The sequence below is a fragment of the Scleropages formosus genome, chromosome 6 (genome assembly GCF_900964775.1).
Source record: "Scleropages formosus chromosome 6, fSclFor1.1, whole genome shotgun sequence".
Taxonomy (NCBI): Eukaryota; Metazoa; Chordata; class Actinopteri; order Osteoglossiformes; family Osteoglossidae; genus Scleropages; species Scleropages formosus.
The window spans coordinates 32,841,308-32,861,418 of record NC_041811.1 but is presented as its reverse complement, the minus strand read 5'-3'; the positions used below and the strand labels follow the sequence as shown (position 1 = coordinate 32,861,418).

The 20,111-nt window shown below is 49.8% G+C and overlaps 1 protein-coding gene across 3 annotated transcripts in view; it reads right to left on the bottom strand.

Annotated features, from left to right (window-relative positions):
- Positions 1-4,029: 4,029 nt before the first annotated feature.
- The window catches only part of rfx3 (regulatory factor X, 3 (influences HLA class II expression)), a 30,551-nt gene continuing 14,469 nt past the window's right edge, over positions 4,030-20,111 (bottom strand). Inside the window, exons 2-17 of one of the 3 annotated variants that reach the window (XM_018755925.2) lie at positions 17,985-18,109; positions 17,716-17,804; positions 16,052-16,325; positions 14,610-14,684; positions 13,894-14,075; positions 13,155-13,274; positions 12,962-13,086; positions 12,748-12,863; positions 11,433-11,548; positions 11,028-11,182; positions 9,724-9,821; positions 8,945-9,094; positions 8,556-8,764; positions 7,473-7,626; positions 7,284-7,326; positions 4,030-7,137 (exon numbers count right to left, since the gene is read on the bottom strand). In XM_018755925.2, the coding sequence (XP_018611441.2) occupies positions 6,857-7,137; positions 7,284-7,326; positions 7,473-7,626; positions 8,556-8,764; positions 8,945-9,094; positions 9,724-9,821; positions 11,028-11,182; positions 11,433-11,548; positions 12,748-12,863; positions 12,962-13,086; positions 13,155-13,274; positions 13,894-14,075; positions 14,610-14,684; positions 16,052-16,325; positions 17,716-17,804; positions 17,985-18,104 (2,307 nt within the window). In that variant the 5' untranslated portion in view covers positions 18,105-18,109 and the 3' untranslated portion in view covers positions 4,030-6,856. Of the gene's footprint in view, positions 7,138-7,283; positions 7,327-7,472; positions 7,627-8,555; positions 8,765-8,944; positions 9,625-9,723; positions 9,822-11,027; positions 11,183-11,432; positions 11,549-12,747; positions 12,864-12,961; positions 13,087-13,154; positions 13,275-13,893; positions 14,076-14,609; positions 14,685-16,051; positions 16,326-17,715; positions 17,805-17,984; positions 18,110-20,111 lie in introns of those variants that run through there. The other 2 variants (XM_029253005.1, XM_029253006.1) reach the window with 2 other exon arrangements.

The window sequence follows — 20,111 nt, the reverse complement described above, 5'->3', positions numbered from 1 at the left end:
TTCCTGCACGGAAGGGTTGGAATTGAGTGGCTCTCGTGACACCAGTCAGTCTTTTCACGAAGGATGATGAGGAAAAAACATTGCGGTGGCCATTAAAAGCGGGCACGTGCAGCACAAGCGCTACGGTCAGGTGCGCGCGCGCTACATACATACCTGCTGCTGCCGATCAGACGAGGAGGCTCCACAGGTCTGATCTCCAAGCTACTTGTGCTCTTTGATTTCAATTCTCTTCTGCCCCCCCCCCCTTTTTTTTTTTAAATTCCCACCGAGCGGATCGGGGGCCCGTGGCATGCGCACTGGAGACCCCCCGCAGACACGAGCTGCTCCCGGGGGCGTTCACCGGGGATTTGACTGGATGAGGCCCCCCCCCACCCCTTCCGCCAATACACACACACACGCGCGCGCGCGAGAGAGACACACACAGCCCCACGTACAGCGTCCGCTCCTTTGTCACGTTTGGCGCGCGAACACATCGTTTACTACATTAACATTTGGGCCTCAATTACTCCATTTCGCCACCTGACACCTTATTTGACCCAGTAGCTCACTGGTACCAGTACATGGATATTACCAGTGGACCTCATGGATATTGCATCAGGACCCTCTTGGTGACACAATGTGTCTTTTCCACAAATGAGCTCTATTTTCCTGTGGACTGAGGCCCATCGTGGCATTTTTGATCACACTGTTTCGTTTCCCGCCTAAATCCCACATCATGATTCTCACACACAGATCGATAGAGTTCTGTATAAAACAATAAGTTAGTTACTTTTATTATTATACATCCATTACATTTATTAATTTGTCCAAAGTGACACACGTTTTCCCAACAGAGGAAGAGCTTTAGATGCAGTCATACAACTACAGACACGTCTCCCCGGGAGCTGAATATATAATTCAGGGTCACACTGGAAATATGAAAATGATCTGAACAGGTGTTGTGATGCAAATGTAGTTAGAGGTTCGGAAGAGATGCACACGCAGGACAGTTGTGATTCCAGTCCTGTCTAGAGTGCTGAGTGGGATTCAGCAGTTCTGAGGGAGAGGGGGAGCTCGTTGCACAGACTTTCTACCTTGGACCACGTAGCGTCCCTGCTGGGGGGGGGCGGTTCCGACTGATCCGGTATTGTTCCTTCAAGCTACATTAAAATCAGAACCAGTTAATTGCAAACAAAAACGCGACCTCTCCAGGGTCTCTCTTTATTAGGCTGATTGTTTAAAAGCAGCTCGCACATTAAGTTACAACTGATTACTCATTTACGCAGCAGTGTCATTTTTACTGGGGTAATTCAGGGTAAGGGCATGGATCAAGGGTGCGATTTGAACCGTGCTGCCAGTACAAGGTGGCAGCTCTAACCACCACACTAATGGTAAAAAGCATTGACCTTTGGGGTAAATGCAGTAAACAGTAGTGGACATGTGGACTGAGTAAAATCTCTGCCACCTTCTCAGACCATCCTTTACTGTTTTTTTTTTTTTTTGGGGGGGGAGCAATTCCTCCACCCGGATATCCATCTCTTGACCATTATAATCATCAATCTAATTTAATCAGCTGCTAAACTAACTCCAATAAATTAACCTTTTCCTGTCCAGGTGTAAAAGATGGTAATAAGACAGACACCAAGAGAAAGCTAAACAGAAAAAAAGTTTATTTTGAAAGACAAGCCACAAAATTTAAGAAAACAACACTAATAAGCTAGCCTGAGCTCAAGTCTGAAATATTCAGAAAAAACAAACTACATGTGTCCTTAATATTTTCTATGCTTTTCCTCATAAACGACACACTAAATGTTAATATATACTTTTATAAATATAAAAGTTCCCCAGAAGTTTTTGTTATCCGTTTTTGTTATCTTCTATGTAAAATACACAATACAAATCACCCTTACATTTATCAGTTAGCTCTTGCCAATCTTAGAAGATGTAATATACTAAAACGTAACTTGGAACACACAAAAGAAGAAAATCACGTAATGATACATATATATACAAAATACATTACATTAGGCAAATCCAAAAAGAGGAGAGAAATCACAATGTACTTTCCAAAACAAATATGAAATCAGAAAAAAAAAAAAAGGGGGGGAAAAAAAAAAAAAAAAAAATCCACCTAGAACAATAAAAGAAAAATCGTCGGGAGTCGGGGGGAGGAAGAGAATAACGGAAAAGTAAATAAATAACATTACTTCAATTTGTCTTTATATTTACACGTGAGACTGTCTGTGGGGGGGAACCCACAGGCCAGAAAGCTCTTCCCAGAGCTCCAGAATGCTTGTGCTTGCATTAGAATGCGCTACAGCAGGCCACCACGCACTAAGACAACCGTTGAATGGCACTTCAAATATCAGGAGAAGAAGAAAAGAAATATTTATTTACACGTACAAAGCAAACGAAACCACAACATTCCGCTAACTGCACTGAAACGAAAGGAACGGATGATTAACTTGTCTGTGTCTTATGACAGTGATAGTACGGTAATCTGGTGTGTTAAATCCTTCCCGTGTAGGTGAAGACGCACTTTCTGGGTAGGCCTACATGTGGATGAGTTGTGTTCGATCCCTCTCCGCGTGGCCAGGCACTTCACCCTGCCGCCGGGTTCGAAGGACGGCTTTTCGGACGGCTCTTCCACAGCGCGCCAGGCCACGCCGCCTTCGACAAATGCTTTCACTACGGGTTGACTCACAGGAAGGCTAATTAACGGCGACACCAACTGTTGTGCGCAGTCAGAAGGAGCGGATGGAACGCGAGCCGGCTGCTCCCGGCGGCCCACGCGCGTTCCGCCAACGGTAAGAAGTGTAAACCGCTGGCTTTACTTTGCACCGTTACAGACTAGCAGCGTAGCGTGGAGGCTAACCTACGCAGGGCTTTGGCTCACCAGTTCCACTGAACCCATCATTTTCCCACGACGACCTGCCCTTAAAGAGGTCTCCGCGATAAAAAGGAGCGCGATTGTCAGTCGATGCCTCGGCAGCTTCAAGTATCTGCAGAACTGCGCAACGCGGCATCTTGCGTCCGCGACGTCCCGAAAGAGCCGCCCCCACAGGCAAGGGTGTGTGGCTAAGAGGCGGCGGAGACGCTCAGCCCGTTCTGGTTCTGGAGGTCACCAAAGTGAAAGGCACTGGAGTCCGACAGTGAAGCTGCCTCTCGCTACTTGGACGGAGGCACCAATCTGCCCCCTGCTGGTCGCGTTCGTTGTACCCTAGAACATGATATGTCGGCAAAAAATTGAGCCGTTTGAGGACGTCCCTACAGAGAGCTTGATATTTCGGAAATAGGCCTGAATAACGATGCAGTTTACGAACAGTCATTGGCCAAAGCATAATAAGAAGACCTTTGTTTTCTCTGACGGTGCTCATATTTTTTTTTTTTTTTTTTTTTGAAACACCTGTGTGTCGGTCGGTGTGTTGGATTCGATACCATGTGCAGACAGCTAAGGTTCTGAAGGTCGAAAAATAACTGCAGAACAACCAAGTAACTGTACAGCACATTTTCCAGAGTAAAAAGAAAAAAGAGGAAAAAAAAAAAAAAAAAGAAACAAACCAGATTCTAGCAGCACATAGAAGGCATGCAAACCCAAAAAGCACTTTCAGGAATCTAAAGCACATAAGATTAAATTTAGAGTAAACCGACCACTCACCGAGGACTGCTTGCACTCCAGGCAGAAAACAAGTCAATTACAGTCGATCACAAAGGACAGCAATGATCAATGAGGGAAGAGAAAGTCCACTTTTACCTGATGGAAGGGCAGAAATGCCACGTACTAGTTTGGGAAACGGACTCTGCCTTTGCTGCTGTCCTTTTAATCTGGACAAAATACAGACCAAATCATATGATCCGCAGGTCACAAACATATGAGAGTGCTTATTAAATGAAAAGATATGAAAAATGAGAATGATGAGGCCTCATTAAGACCCATCAAAGCAAGATTGTGACATTTAAAAGAAAATTTTGATAGAATACACAAAGTATTTAACACCTGAAAATGAGTCTCAGACACAGTCCTTTCACCAGCATGCATTTGGGGGGGGGGGGAGTTAAAACAGTCCGTCAAAGTTGAACGTTGCACCATCATCAGTAGAAATCCTGGATTTATTTCTCCCCCCCAATAAAATGTAACACACTCCTCTTTCCGGTCAGTACCACAAGATATCGCAGCCATTCATTTGAATATAAGCCCCCCACCCCCCACCCATTGTATTTAAGTCCCTGTACGCACTCTTCCGCCATGAGGCTCACGGTCAAATCTGCTTAAAGAGCTCCTGAAGAGGAAATACAAAAGGAAACCTGCAGGTTTTTCATCAGTACAAAAATCAGTGCAAACAGTTCCCAGGAATTTACCGCCAAACGCTTCACTTTCAGTGAGGATTCGAAAATCAGTAGTAGTCAAAGAAACAAACACCCATGTCTGTCGTCGCCAGTTCCAACAAAGCTCACTACTCGATCAAACAACAGCGACGAGTAACAGTTCAAGTACAAAGTTCCAGGTCTCCAGTGCAGCCAGGAATGCGGAATGTGGGGTGGAACTTTCAGTGGACCTGGGCCTCATTCTGCCCGCTCACCACAGGGGCGGCGCCGTAACACCGGTGGCCACCCATACAGGGGCTCCTTATTTACAGTAAACAGACCCAAAGGGATGATCAGCCACCAACGCCCCCCCCCCCCACTTTACAGCAGTGCTTTCCAGGCAAAACTAGTTCCAGTGGTCTATGACAGCATTTACTGCACTAACCATGTGTCACGGAGAGTTCCGGTCATGATGCAGCGCCCCCCCAGTGGCATACTGGGTGCAGGTCAGGAGGTGCAAATGTCACAGCTGTCCAGTATCAGGCTCTGCCTCCCTGGCTCCTTTCACAGTAGACCCATCGCAGAAAGGTGACTGAAGAGTGACCACATGTTGACCCTCAACACAAATGCATGGGGGGAAAAAAAGCTCTTTCCTCAGAGTGTATATAGATATATATAATTTACTATAGAAAATATCAAGTTTTGGTCCACTGTACAGAGAGCAGGTAAAATTTGGGACTCATGACACATGGAAGCGTATCTGTCAGTAAAAACAGACAAAAGAACAAAAAAAAAAAAAAAAGAATGGTGAAAAGATGGAGCAGCGGTGGCCGTGCGGAACAGACTGCGCTCACGGAGACACGCTCCCGAGTCCGCTCACACACAGCACGCAAGCATGATGTGAGAACCCTGCGCTGCATTCCCATGACACACAGGAGTACCCTCCAGATCACACGGAAACTGGTGACACATAACACACAGTCACACAAGCATAAACGACCACAATTTAAGCCAAAAAAAAAAAACCCCAAGCCCCTCATCTTCCCCACTTAACTGATGACAGACCACAAATCCAGCCGATTCAGAAAGCAGACAAACGGGGACAGGGTAGGAGCGAGTGGTTGAACCTGCAGCTCTGGTCATTCTTTGCAGCTGAGGGAGGGCTGAAGGGACTGCTTCGTAGACGAGTAGACGACACTACGCACAAAGCGAACGCTGGGTTAAGGCACTGTGATGCAGCCGAGGTACGGAAATCCCTGACATTTGCTCTGCGCGGCAAAATGGCACTGCTGTGAGAGGAGACCAGCCCTTTGTCGCTCGCAACGGCCGACGGGGGCCTCCCTTCGCCTGCTTCCGCTTGTTTTTGGTCCGAGAAGAACAAAAACCTCACAAACAATGGAAAAACAAAGGAACAGAGTATACAGTAGAGTTCGGTAACTCAATACCCACTGCAGCAGCAACTGATTGTTCCCCGTAGAGAGCGATGCGTGGCGCAGGTATTGCTGATGAGTCACCGATGCTTGTGTCCAAAGCGGATTATAACATTATCTTTTTGCAGAGACAGATACCCTGGTGCGGGAGTTTACGTTAAATACCTTCATGTGGGTTCAACATAAGTTTCGTCTGTGGGCCTCCAACAAGCGAACGTTTAAAACCGACTTGGTGCCTTTAACCGCCGTGCTGCCAGTGTCACATTATTGTGTAGAGCCGTGCAGCAGACCTGCCGTTTCTTCTACGGAATAATTAACGCACACGGTGGGGCTGAGCTGGAGGAGGAAGGTGTGGAACTAAAGAGTGGAACTGAACCCAGAATGCAACGCCTTCTCTGCAGCAGGTGGCTACACTAACCTTTGGTACATGAAAGCAAGTCCTTCGCCGAGATGCATGTGTTCTATAAAGCCGAGGGCACTCGTGACAGGGTGGGGGGAGGGGGGTGGCTCATGGCTTGGATTTGTGTTCTTGGCCATCAACAGAACCCCCCCCAAAAAAAAAACAAAAAAAAAAAGACAACTCACAGAAAACAGGACTTGAAAGACATTCAGTTTTTAGCCCGTACCCCGCCACACAGTTATGAAGAGCAGCTTCATCCAGGTCACCCTAACATCCCCCACCACCACAAGACTACAGCCGGGCCCCTCGAGCCCAATAGCCTTCCGCTCTTCCCATCTCTGTTCGCACAGATGCAGAAACACAGCGACACACGCTTGCAGACACACCCTGATTGAGAGCAGACTGTACCAGGGTCACATGACGGTCGGGTCACACAAGACCAGCCCACAAAGCCCCCAAAGCCCCCAAAGACCGGTCCTCCTGCGGATGGCCAAACATCACGTTTTGGTTCGTCTCCGGTCAGGGATGACAATGACTGGCAGGCATAGGTCACGTGACGTCTGGTGGCTTCAGCCAAGCAAACAGTCGCGGTCACATGGCGAGGGATCCTCCTGCGGGAGCACCGGGGAGCCCGGCGACGAGAGCACAGAGAGAGGGAGACACCAAGGGAGGGAATAGGGAGGTACAGGGAGTACAGCGATAGACAGAGGGTGGGGTGTGGGGGTACCCAGGCCCCTCCCCCTCAGACAGAGGCATATGTGTTCCCAGTAGCACTGCAATGCTGGATGGTGGGCGTACCGGCTGAAGGGGTCAGGATGTGGTCCGCGTGATCCTGCGGGGGCTGGGGCAGGGAACTGAGCATGTCGGCTTGGACCACACCCACCACTGCGCTACCGCCGTCCTCCAACGCCCCTACTTGGAGTACATGGATGACCTCAGCTTCCGCTTTCTCTCGCTTGGCCAAGGGTTCACCGGAGTCCTCCAGATCCTCCTCAAGGTCGCTGTCCATCTCGCTCACCTCATCTGCGGAGAGCGATGACGACATTCGGAACGTGACGGATCAAATTGACCAAAACGGCAGAGTGACCGAATGAATCGGTGACGGTGTTACATTTGTACGTGAACGGGTGCCATTTTCCATTTGCGAACCGCTACTTTGCCCTTCTCACCTTTGTCAATGTTGGCAGGTGACATGGCGTTGAGGTCATCAAACTGCAGCACGCAAGCGGCAGACATAGCAGAAAGAGGAGGCAACACATTAGGAAACAATGCTAGTATTACAGTGGCATCTCCATGATCTCACATTCTGGTACCAATCACCGGGTGGGGGCAGGACTCTGGGCCCGAGCATCACTCACCTCTCCCATGATGCCGATGGGTGTTTCGCCGGTTGCCTGGGCAACGCGGTGCTCCACCAAGTAAAACATGTACTCATCATAAAGCAGGCGGATCAGGTGGAAGGAGCCAAAGCTGGCAGCGCTGCGCAGGGTCAGGTCACGGATCACCATGGAGCTGTCGAAGCGAGAGCATCACTGGACCACGGGACCACACTCTCAGCAATGTGGCAGAGCATTACTTACTGTCGACATATTCAGCGCACATTAAATATGGCCATTTGTTCCAGTTTTTGTGAAGGATCTACTGTTAAAGGCACACACTGTGAGAGTCGAACTCCAGCTGCCCAGAAGGGAACTACAATGTACCGTACAAGTGGAAAAGTGCACTCCAACTTTACATAAAGAAATCCCGTACCATGAAAAACAGCTAGAAATCATTTTTACCCCCTAAAAACAGGGTTATTGTTCAATACTATGGCACTTTTGCCACCCCCCCGACAAACTGTTTCCCTCTCTACCAACAGGTATTTTATCCACAGCCTAATTTCTTTCATTCTGTAAAACACCAAGATACTCTGCTTCTTTATAATAAAATAACTGCACACTTCCTATCACCCTGATAATCTCAACTAATCGCAACCATCGATTAACAGCAGCATAAAATAAACCAGATTCAGTGCGCACACAAACACACACACTAAAGCCGCTTGTACCAAGCGGGGTCGCGGCGAGCCGGAGCCTAACCTGGCAACACAGGACGCAAGGCTAGAGGGGGAGGGGACACACCCAGGATGGGATGCCAGTCTGTTGAAAGGCACCTCAAGCGGGACTTGAACCCCAGACCTACCAGAGAGCAAGCACAGGCCAAACCCGCTGCACCACCGCATCCCCCAGATTCAGTGCTATTATTAATTCACTTAACTGACCATTTTCATCAAAGCAACTTAAAATGTTACCAATTTAGATAGCTGTGAACGACAGGAAAAGACACTTTGGAGGGAAACAAAAGTCAATTAATTTAAAGATTATTACGTTTTCTAGCAGCACTGGTCATTGTATACAGCACTAGTCTTACGAACTGAGTGGACGTGAGGGTGGACGGACCTGTAGAATGACCACTTGAGCAGAAACTGCCTGGCGGCCCTGGGGAAGCTGGGCCGACCCTCGTAGGGCTTCAGCACCTGGCTGACCACGTTGTCCAGCCAGGCGGCCCATTGCTCCAGGGAGCTCTGCTGCTGTAGCGTCACCTTGAAGTCCTGCTCCAGACGCTGCACCAAGCCCTCCTCGCATTGGCACACCCACGAGGCCTGCTCCTGTGTGAGAGCGCGTACACGTACACACATACACACAGAGAGAGCTGTCAGAAGCAGAAGAGGTTCACAACTGTCACACACGGACACCAATGCCAGTTTAAATCAGCCACGTACATGTGCACTTGCACATAACTTTACATTGTCCAACACACACGCACGCAGACCTTGTCATGCACCCACCTGCACGTTGGCAAAGTCAACGCGGTTTAGGTCGCTCAGCATCTGGTTGATTTGGGAGGTGTTCTGCAGCACGGCGCGTGCCGCCTGTGCCAGGTGGTTCAGGGATGTGTATCTGCGCAGCGTCTGCGCGAAGGCACTAACAGCAGCGACCTTCAGGGGGCGGTAGAGATGACATATGACTCGCACCTGTTCAGCAGCCACCAGCAGAACAATCCTACCTTGTCCTGCAGTCAAAAACAGAGCTTTCGCACCCTGACAGCGAGGTCTCGCAAAACGGTTTGTTCACCAGTTCACTGTGGTTGCTCTTACACAGCTAAACGGACACAAGACTGCTGTTTTGGGGCTCGAGTGTAAGCAGCTGAAGAAGAGCATGTCCACTATTGTTTGCAACATTCTGCAGACCTCAGCTCCAGTCTTGTGACATAAGGTGCGACTCGAACTGGCGCTTCCTTGCAATGGCGGCATTTAAAAGCTTTAAACAAAAGCTTCAGACGCCGGGAGGAGGCTTCGCGCAAGGCTGGCTCTACGAATGCACCATCTGTGTCATCGGCCGTCACAACAAACCGACAGCCGCCTAGTGAGGCCTCCTGCGATGGCTGGAAATATTTTGTCGGGAAGCCTTGCAGAGTGTATGGTGTAGGGGGTGGAGGGCGGGCACAGCTCACGGAGGGACAGGACGACTGAGGGGAGGAGGCCACAACACACAACTGTCAGTTGAGAACAAGGGTTCTGGACTTTCACAGTAATTGGACCACATCCTGCAAGGTACAGGGACTGACCTTGGTCTGGATCATCTTCTGGGGAATGGCAGTCATGGCGTTGGTAAGCCAGCCCTCGAGGCCTTTGGCAAAGTTGCGGATGGCTTGAGTCAAGGCACCTGAGGGAGGAGGGGTGTATGGTCAGCAGTGTTAAAGCAAGCTCTGTGGTGCACATACCAGACGTACACAACGCTGCCCTTCTTGCTCTACGACGCCGCTCACACTCTGTCTACAGCACTCCACACATCAAATTAAGAAAGACGTCCAATATGCAGTTCTGCAAACTTTTCAACCATGTACACTAGTGCTCAAAAGTTTGAAATCACCCAGAAATGTTTGTTTTTGACAGAAAATCGATCACTTTAACACCACCTCAGTGAATAAAAACATCAGACATGATAGCCGATAGTGACAATGCCATAACGTTATTTTTATTTCATGTAACTGTTCTAAACAAACCACATTCAGAGAATCCTCCATTGTCCCTGACAGACCATCAAAGATAGCACTCCAGCTGTTTGTTCACCAAGTAGGTTTGCATAACTTAGAAGTATGCTTTGGATTGTTGTCCTGCTGCATGATGAAACTTGCACCAATTAAGCACAGACCACAAGGGATGACCTGACGTTGTAAAATAGTAGTAACCTTTCTGGTTCATTATTTCTTGCACTGTGTAACTCTCCCACGTTACCAGCAGCAACACAGCCCCATACCATTACACTTCCTCCATCCATCCATAATATTCTTTTCCAGTGATGCACAACCAATGTCTGTATTCTTTTGCCCATTTTAACCTTTTCATCTGCCAGTTTCAGATGTGACTTTTTCTTTGAAACTCTAAGGCTAGCATCCCAGAGTCCCCTTTTCTCTAAAGATGACACTGGTGTTTGGACTGTACTATTTAAGCAAGCAGCCGACTGAGGACCTGTAAGGTGTCTGCTTCTCAAACCACAGACTCTGATGTACTTTTCCTCTTGTAGTGTTGGGCATCTCAGACTTTCGCTTCTTCTTCTACCCTGGTCAGATCCAATTTTCCATCTTCTCTCAAGACAGCAGTGGACTCCTTCATATACAATGTTTTTGGCAACTTGACGCATCAAACGCTAATTGTATTACATTGGTAATGATGGCGTTGCTTTTTTCTTTTTTTAATAAACTTAATGATACTGTGACAAAAAAAGTATCCATTCTTTCAAAAACATGAAAATTCCTGTCTGATTCCAAACTTTTGAGTGCTAGTGTGCACCCCACACACACAACTGTAAATTATGGAAGAAAAGCCACGGAGGTATCGGAAAAGGGGACGAGAAGGGACACAGGCTCACTAGGAATGGGTCTCAGCACGTCTGGGATGAGGATCTCCACGAGGGCCTGGTACATGACGTGGTCGCAGGCGCTCATCCACCTAAGCACCGCATCGCTACGGCACAGCTGCAGGAGGCGCGCCCGCGGCAGGCGGCCCTCGATCTCGCTTACTCCGCTGCAGGATGGGTGGGTGGGTGGGGATGAGGGAGGGGGCACACAGGGACGGGGGGCGGGGGGGGGGGGGGGAGATTTAGCATACGACCAAACACACCCATCCCTCTTAATTTCTGAGAACTGCCGCGCTACTCGAGAAGTTACTCCCAAGTCACGGAAACACTTTGCACACATTACTGTAGATGGTGCACTCAGGTACTTTGCACAACAAGCACTGAACATTCAGTGGTGATGAGAGTTCACATCCTTGCCTGTTTTCTGTGATGGTGGTGCCCTCTACAGTAGGGGTGGGGGAATAGCGCCAAAATGTCTGCCACAGCTTCTCTATCAGACCGAACTGAAGGTTCACCACCACGTCCAGGATGGCCTGCAAAGATGGAACGTGCAAGGTCGGCGATGGAGCCAGAATGAAAGCAACACTAAGATGACGCTAAGAACAAAGTCCATGCTGCTGTTGTTTGGACCCCCTGCTCAGTAGGAGAAGGTAGAGCTGCTGCTGTGCTGGTCCTGGATCCAGAGTCGGGCTGGATCTGACAGAGAGAACTGGAGCCCAACCCAAACTGTGAGCATCATGTCCTCCTTGTGCTCAGCGCTGCCCCTACCTCCTTAATACACTGAGCAGTTTACATGAGGAGACCACCATGAAACCACAGCTCCTTTCATTAAAAACAAATGCAAGCGAATTCGGCGCAGAGTACCAGAAGGGTTCGGGATGCGTGCCCGATGTACGCTCGCCACTCTTAAAAAGGAAGCTATGGTTGAATTAAAACGCACACATGTGGAGGTACAACCTGGGGGAAGCAGTTCACACAAGTCCTGCTCACACTTTTTAATGAACCTAATTTTCATCAGCTAATCAGTGCAATGGCTGGCCCAAGGGCAGGTTTTTCTATCTTTTTTTTTTTTTTTTTTTTTTTAAAAAAAAACCACGTCTTAAGAGCAAAATGACTCTCCTAATGAGCAAGCCAGCGCCACAGTGTCTGCTGACTGCAGAGGAGCAGAAGTAATAAGGCAATTTACACACACACAGATTAATGGTTTCACCTCATTTGTACCGTTTCTGCATCTCCTATAAACTGTACGCAAAACGCAGCAATGTAGTCAAATGTAGTCATTTCGTTCTTCACAATTCAGCACCAGTACGGGTGGTTGAAAAGACTGTGTAAAGATGGTGTCCCTGAGAAGGACTCCTGTGTAAAGCAGAAACCATCCCCAAGGGGTAAAGAGCCACTGGACTGAGTCAGGGAGGCCTGGCATGTGGAACCCGCAGTCCACTGATAGACCATCTACCATGCAGAGAGTTGGGATGCTGATAACATTTTCCTGTTTGGGAGCAGACTTCAAAAAATAAAAAATATTTAAAAAAGTTTAAAAAAAAAGTAAAAAAAAAAAAAAAAAAAAAACAAATAAATAAAATTAGATTGTTTCCAACAGCAGCACAAATTCTGCAGAAGTGCAGGGACAATCATCGCGTCCTGATCCGCTTAACTCTGGCAGTCATGTGGGAACAAACACATCAGCGGTCGTGAGGGCGGGTGATGTGGACACAGAAGAACAACCTCTGACCTCGCAGTGCTCTCTGTACAGCGTCTGCAGGGTCTTCACGTCCTCAGGACTGATGAGGTCCGCGTTCGTCTCGCCCAGGTCCAGCTCCACAAACTCCGGCAGTGCCCTCGAGGCGTCTGTGACGGAGACATAGCCGGAGATAGCGTGTTCCCAGCTGGGTTACACGTCAGCGCCCCCGCCCCCACATTCTCCCATGCGCCAAGTCACTGCTCACCCAGGAACTGCTGGTGGTGTTGGCTCTGTGCGATAACTGTCTGCTCAGCAGTGCTCGGTGTGTGCTGCCCGCCACCAGAGAAGTTCTCCCCACCCATCCCGTCTGCCTTCTGCACAGGCTTGAACCTGCCATAGGATGGGGGTTTAGTCTCAATATCTGTCCGTGCGTGCGCACGTCTGTGTGCGTGCTGTACCTTTGCTTCTGCTGTACAGGCTGCTGCCGCAGAGCCATGTACTGCATGTCCTCCTGCAGGCGGTTCAGCGGCGAGTCGGGCTTCACGCGGATGCCGTAGTAGTGGTACTTGGAGTTGCCCCTTGGGGGGGAGAGTCAAGGTGAAAACAAAGGAACACCACACATCCAGAATTGCTCAAGGAGGCCAGGTGATATGGTGCAAACAACGGGATTTCATCTGATGATTTTTACGGATGTCAGCAAACCAGAATTTCAGTTACCCAGAATTTACCAGTTATCTACTCTGTGGATAACAGGCAAAAAAAAGGGGAGGAGGCAGAGAGAAAGAGAGAGAGGAGCCGACAGCAGGAGCAAAAAGGACACAGAACATTTTCATCAGTAAACAAGTAAAATTTAGATGAGATTAACACCGTAAAACTCTGGTGGAAAGTGCTCAGTAAATGAGCTTCCAGTCAAAAGTTTGAGTACAATCTGTGTATTCATTTTAAGGGATGAACTAGGCAGGAGAGGAAGTGAAGCAACTGGTGGGAACCCCGCTTCTCTGAGAACTGCAGCAGAAGAGCTGGGAAGATACAGCGACTCCCTTCCTGTTGAAACTTAACAAAACACATTGTGGCGGAGAAGGGAAGGGCGGAGGGTGTACTGAAACTTTTTACCAGCATGTACATTCAAAGTAGAACATTAAAGAGGAGGAGGGAAAGGCAACAAGGAGGGGCTGGCTGGGGGGGCACGTGGCTCACCTGGTGCCAAGGCGGCGAGTGCGCAGACCCATGAAGATGGAGCGGATGAGCTTGCCGAAGGAGGCGGCATTGACTGGATCGAGCTTCTGCTCCTGGCAGTGGCGCAGGTAGTGGTTGTAGAGTGTGGAACGGGGCAGGCTCACGCCCTCGGCCGTCTCGTAGTTGTCCAGAAGCCACTGCAGCTGTCGGCAAGAGGAACACGGGAAGGGGAACAAAAAACAAGGGAAAAAAAGAACCCCCAGAGTCAGTCTGCCACTGTCCTCGAAGAGGGCAGGAACTCTGAAACCGGGCCCACCGGACACCTGTCCCGTGTCAAATGCGGTGCTTTGCGCCAACTTCTCAACTGACAAAAGGTTTCTAAAAAAAAAAAAAAAAAAAAAAATCCATTACAACTACGCTGTCAAATATTCACGGTCGAGCCAAGTGAGACTCCGACTGTGGACGTTAAACATGCCGAGCAGCGTTTGCTGGTAGCACTGTAACCCCCCGTGGACCCAGCGCTGTCGCCTCCTCTCACTGCACAGTGCTTACAGTTTGCAGCAGAGCACAGAAGAAAGCCAAATTAATCCACAAAAGCAAGCAGTGAATGAGAAGCACCTTCACCACGATGAAGGGGGGTAGCGAGAGAGCGAGAGCAGGAACGGCAAGGTGGGCCGAACCCGGGACGGGATCCAGTCGGCGGACACACAGAAAGGGCTTTTTTATGAGCAACTTACATGGCTGTTGAGCAGAGAACTTCGTTGAGTGGATAAACCTTCAGACTTTTGGAGCGTCTCAATCGCCATTTCAATCTGATAGTCCGCAGAGCACAGAGATTTTTTTTAGAAAAAACAAAAAAAAAAAAAAAAAGTAGTAAAAGGGCAGAAGCAAACAAAGAGAAAGGACACAGGGGAAAAAAACAGAAACAGAAGAATTCAACTAAGATTGGCAGAAGTATCAAACTCATTGTAAGCATCACTGAAAAAGCAAAAATCCCAACACCCAAAAGATCACAAAGAGAGCCCAGCGTAGCAGCCTGTTGGCGCAAATCAGCCCACAGTGTGGATGTTGTTTTCACACACAAACTCCTTTTATACATTTAAATTGCCATTAACTCACAAAAGGACCAAATGCACCGCTCATCTGGTGGTGGACAAGGGCACGTGATGAACAGGGAGGCAGTGCCGACGTATGGGCATGTGTCGCGTGCAACAGGTACCGTGCGGCCTGGTTTTGTAATCAACGCCCAATCAGCTCTCCTGGCTATGAAGGTCCCATAATGCACTGCTTCGTGGCAAGGTGCACCGCAGGGCGTGTTACGCAGTGCTTTGAGGAGAGCAAAGGCAGAGTTACCCATCCTCCCTGGCCCTTGCACAGTTATCAGATCTTGGTGTCGCGAAGCATTCGCGGGACCGTCTGGAGCGGTTCCTACGACAGCAGCTAACGCCTCCGTCAAACTGGCGCCAATCGGAAGAGTTTGCTGCGGAGGAGCGGCGCCAGATCTGCGTGGAACACTCGCACGCCCCGGTTGACTCCATCCCACAGCACACTCAATCTGTCCTGCCTGTACAAGTTGGACCCAACACCCTACTGCATGAAATGTCATTCTTTGTCCACTACCTGCATTTGGTCCTCCTGTTTCTGAATAACATGCTTTCCACCCCCAACCTGCATGCAACGCTGTCATTGTGGAGCCAGCAGGGGGCAGCATTGATCCACAATGAAAAACTGCCACCTGCCACCCCCCCAAAGGTCTTTTCCGTCTGCATTTAATGACTTTGGTTTTAAAACACTAATGATTCCTCAACTCAGGTGAACGCAGTTGGGTTAGAGACACCTCAGCGTTTGCGGCCTGGTGACCCGACACCTACAGTGCGCTGTGGACCGTTCTGCAGCTCGGGCTTCGGTAACGACCGTTATTCTCCCCCCCACAGTTGATAGGAAGGGCTTTTTTTTGGGTGTGGGGGAGGGGGGCATTCTCTGTGTGCATTATTCCCAGGGTCTGAGACAACATATAAAAGCAGGCTGTGTCTTCATTTCAAAGAGCAAAAAAAGATGGGATGTGGACAGAAGAGGGAAGGACAGATGCAAAGAGTGAACAAGTGAGGGGTGGGGTGGTGGTGGTGGTGGTGGTGGTGGGGGTTGTCAGAGACACTGCGGGGCGACGAGCGCGACTTACAGTGGCCGGGGAGGCTCGGTTCGTCTGAGGGGCGGGGTGAGGTGTGCTGCTCTCCATGGAGTTGCCCCCACTCCCGATGAGGTACGCCCCGGAGCTGCTGATGATCTGTCCCCCGGCCAAGCCCATGGGCAGCCCCCCGCCACCTCCCCCTCCGCCCGCCATGCTGTGGGACGACACCACCGTCGTCACCTGCGACGACCCTCCCTGCGTGTCGAAATAGTTGCCCCCGCTGTTCTGGCTGTACAGCTGCGGTTCCGAGTACGAGTACGTCCGTCTGGGGGGGGCAGCAGGGAAAGGAGTCAGACTTGAAACATGATGTCCAGAAAATGCATTGCATCCCAACAAAAAAAAAGAAAAAGGAGTTGAGCTCAAGGTTTGATGCCTTTTAAGGACAGAGTGAAGCTCCTGCTTGCCCTACCCATGTCTGAGGGACATGCTACCAAAAACACCAAACTTCTATCACCACCACAAAAGTTCCTGACCGCAAAGAGAGCAGATGATTATGACCTGGTTCACCTAAGGTGCTGTTGGGAATGTGAGGTCTCGCCAAAGAGTGGGTGACCCCCTCGAACCTGGGCAAGGCCTTTCTCAAGGTGCTAGCCCTTTTAGCGGTTCCTTTCATTTCGGGTTCATGTTGTTTAGCATATAGGGGGTGCAGTGGTGCAGTGGGTTGGACCACAGTCCTGCTCTCCGGTGGGTCTGGGGTTCGAGTCCCGCTTGAGGTGCCTTGCGATGGACTGGTGTCCCGTCCTGGGTGTGTCCCCTCCCCCTCTGGCCTTATGCCCTGTGTTACCCGGTTGGCTCTGGTTCCCCGTGACCCCCTATGGGGCGAGCGGTTGTGTATGTGTGTTGTTTGGCATATTACTGCTATCGAGACCCCATGAAGTTCTGATCCACCTTGAAAATACGCAGATGTGTTTTTTGATTAAAGTATTGTTTTTACATTTTTTAGAGCCCTTAGAGCAGCTGTAGAAGCCAATAAAGTCTGAATGGACTCTACTCTCTACAAGGACAGCTGGCAGTACAGAGCTAGAGCAGCTGCCTTTAGATCCAAAGGTTGCAGGTTCAAATCCCACCTGCAGTACCCTTGAGCAAGGTACTTAGCCTGAATTACTCCAGTTAAACTGCCCAGTTGTATAAATCATTTATTTTACCATTATAAGTCGCTCTGGAGAAAAGTGACAGATGAACGAGTTAACGTATTAATCTAAAGGCCCTGTGAGTGACAGCGCTCGACCCGGGGCCGTGCGCTGCGGTGGGACTCGGCGCTCCTCGTGCCGTCTCTGTGCCATCATGCGCTGCTTAACGGGAAACGTTTTACTGGCAAGTCATTTAAGCATTTTTGCAGTTGATACAAATTAGCCGAAGGAGCATGCTGTAGAATGTTTATCTCATTACCAACTGTCGTTATTGTTATTCCCCAGAGTGCCAACATTTGCTGCATCCAAACTGTGCTGATGTGATTTAGCAAAATTACATGCTGTAAGTATTCTTTTTTTTATGAGAATGCAAGGAAAAAATATAAATTTATCCAGGAAATCAAAAAAGACAAGGAAGAAAAGGGTCGAACTAAGTCACTTCGTTCCTTCGGTTCTTCAGATCGGGACCCAAATGTGAGCGCGGGTGCGGTGAGGGGTGTAGCTGAACAGAACCGAGCTGCTCACATGGTCCCATTGGTGTAAACGCCGCTGTTCTCCTCCACGTACTGGACCTGTGTCGGGTACACGTGCGGCACCTGCTGGACCGTCTGCACCTGGGGGGTTTGGGGTGTGGGGGCAACGTGAGAGACACGAGAAACACACGGATCCTCACACCGCCCCACACGCACACAACACTGAAACAGTGCCAGGAAGAGATGTGCTGCAGCCCAGAGGGAGAGGGTAGAGGGAGATGGACCCCCCCCCCCTGCCAGGACACAGAGAAACTCCCTCACCTGCTGCTGGACGGGCACCTGCGGCGCTACCTGCTGGGTGGTGACGGCAGGCTGCGCAGGCACAGCGGTCTGGAGGGGGACTGTGGACGCGCTGTCAGAGCCTGCCTCGGGGGTCTGCATGGCGCCTGGGGGTTGGGGGGTTGGGGGAGGGGGGATATGGTCATCCAGACAGTCAGGGCAAATCAGCTCAAGGCAAATAACTGCGCACATGTGGAAACAGTACAGCACGGCTCTATATGATTTTACACAGAGAGGAGGGAGAGAGAAATAGCCACCAGTCAAATATTTGTCAGACTGATCATCATTAGAAATTATAATAAATAAAAATAATTACATCAAACGCGTTGCTAGCAAGTGAAGGTTTAGTTTCACCATGGTAATCCATATCCATATCCATTTCCTTCCTTCACATCGGTACCGAACTGAGGACCCTGCAAAGAAGACCTCCGGCGGCCGCAGCACGCGCACGAGCGCGAGCGCGATCAGGGAGACACACACAGGCGCGATGCGTTTCGAGCGCCGCCGCCGTGTCATCGCGTCCCGCCGTTTTAGACTCGACCGACCGTGTCTGAGCGCTTTAAAAAAACAAATAAATACATTTATTGAAGGAATTACACAAACACAATAAAGCCATAAACCAATAAACGTGCGGGGGTGTTGTGAGGTAAAGTATTGCCGCGCTCACACCGAGCTCGAGCCCAGGCCCGTCGCCTACGCGCGCGCAGTTTCCAGAAGAAACAATCAATGAAGGACGCGCGCGCACGCGCGCACGAGAACTCGCGTCCCAGATGCTCGCGCTTAGCGGCGATTAACGCATCGAAGCGGCGGGCTCGTTCTTCAAGCGCCTTAAACCCAGTTTTGGACGGAGCGACTCTGTCAACTGAGAGCCCGCACCGAAAACCTTTGTTTTTAGCCCGGGATTAAGTTTAGTCTGGATTCAGAAGCCGGATTAATGTGTCCCGAGGGGCCGAAGCCGGCTTCACGTTGGATGGGTCTCTATTGGTGTATTTCGAGCACACCGAACGGAACACTAGAAAGAGTGAAATATCACACCTGGCTTTTCCATTCCTATGTATAAAGGATATGTAACGTAATAATTATTATTTTTCTTTATTTTTTTTTTACATTACTGCACTTCTCAGAGGAAAGTCATCGCAAAACAGCACCGAAAACGGTAACGCTGAGGTAAAGTTAACTCCTGTGACCATGCTGGTACTGCGAGAGTGAGAGACACAGAGCGCTAGAGAGCAACAGAGAAAGACAGAGATGAACAGAGAGACAGACAGGAACAGAGGTCACCGAGGGAGAGACAGGGCAACAGAGAGAGCAGTTAATAGTCCATGAGCAGCGGTGGCCCCCATGGCCCCCTCAGCTCACTCCGCAACGGGGAGTCTGAAGCGATTTCACCGTTTTCATTTCCATTTGAAAGCGCTCACTTGGTACACGACGGAACACGTTTAGCTGAATCCAATTATTTCATAAAATAGTGTCACAAAATCATGATGCATCTGCTGACTGTGACGCCCCCCCCAGCAGCCACGGGTGCATCACAACAGGCAGCAGGTGGCGCAATGGTTGGAGGTGCCGCCTTACCCTGAATGGCCCCCACGTTCAAACGCCACTGCTGTTCTAGTGCCCTGGACCAAGGTACTTACCCTGAACTGACACAATAAAAGTGACACGAGGGCAAATAATTGTAGGCATCTTAACCCTAAAATTGCTTTGAGGAAAAGCAAAAAAATGAACTAGTGTAAATGTAAGGCAGGTGACCCTGTCCCCCCCACCCCCCCTCCCCTCCTCTCCCCTCCCCTCCCCTCCCAGGTGGAAAAGTTCCACACTGGAGCTGGTGACTCTGCACAGAATTTCTTCCTAACAGTTTCCATGACGGGAGTCTCAGATGGGTAATTACCTGGCTGCCCCCCCACCACCTGCCACCCGCCACCTCTGGCTCCCATGGGCCTCACCGCAAACACTCGCTCTCCAGATCGTCGTCGGTCCCGAGGGCACAGGTTCTGCAGCTGCACAGGTGCATTTCCTCCTTAATGCACCATTATAGCGCAGCCGGTAAACAGGAAGCGGTGGCGGGGAGTGGCGCCTGGCCCTCGCTTGCCCGCTGCACCACAGTGC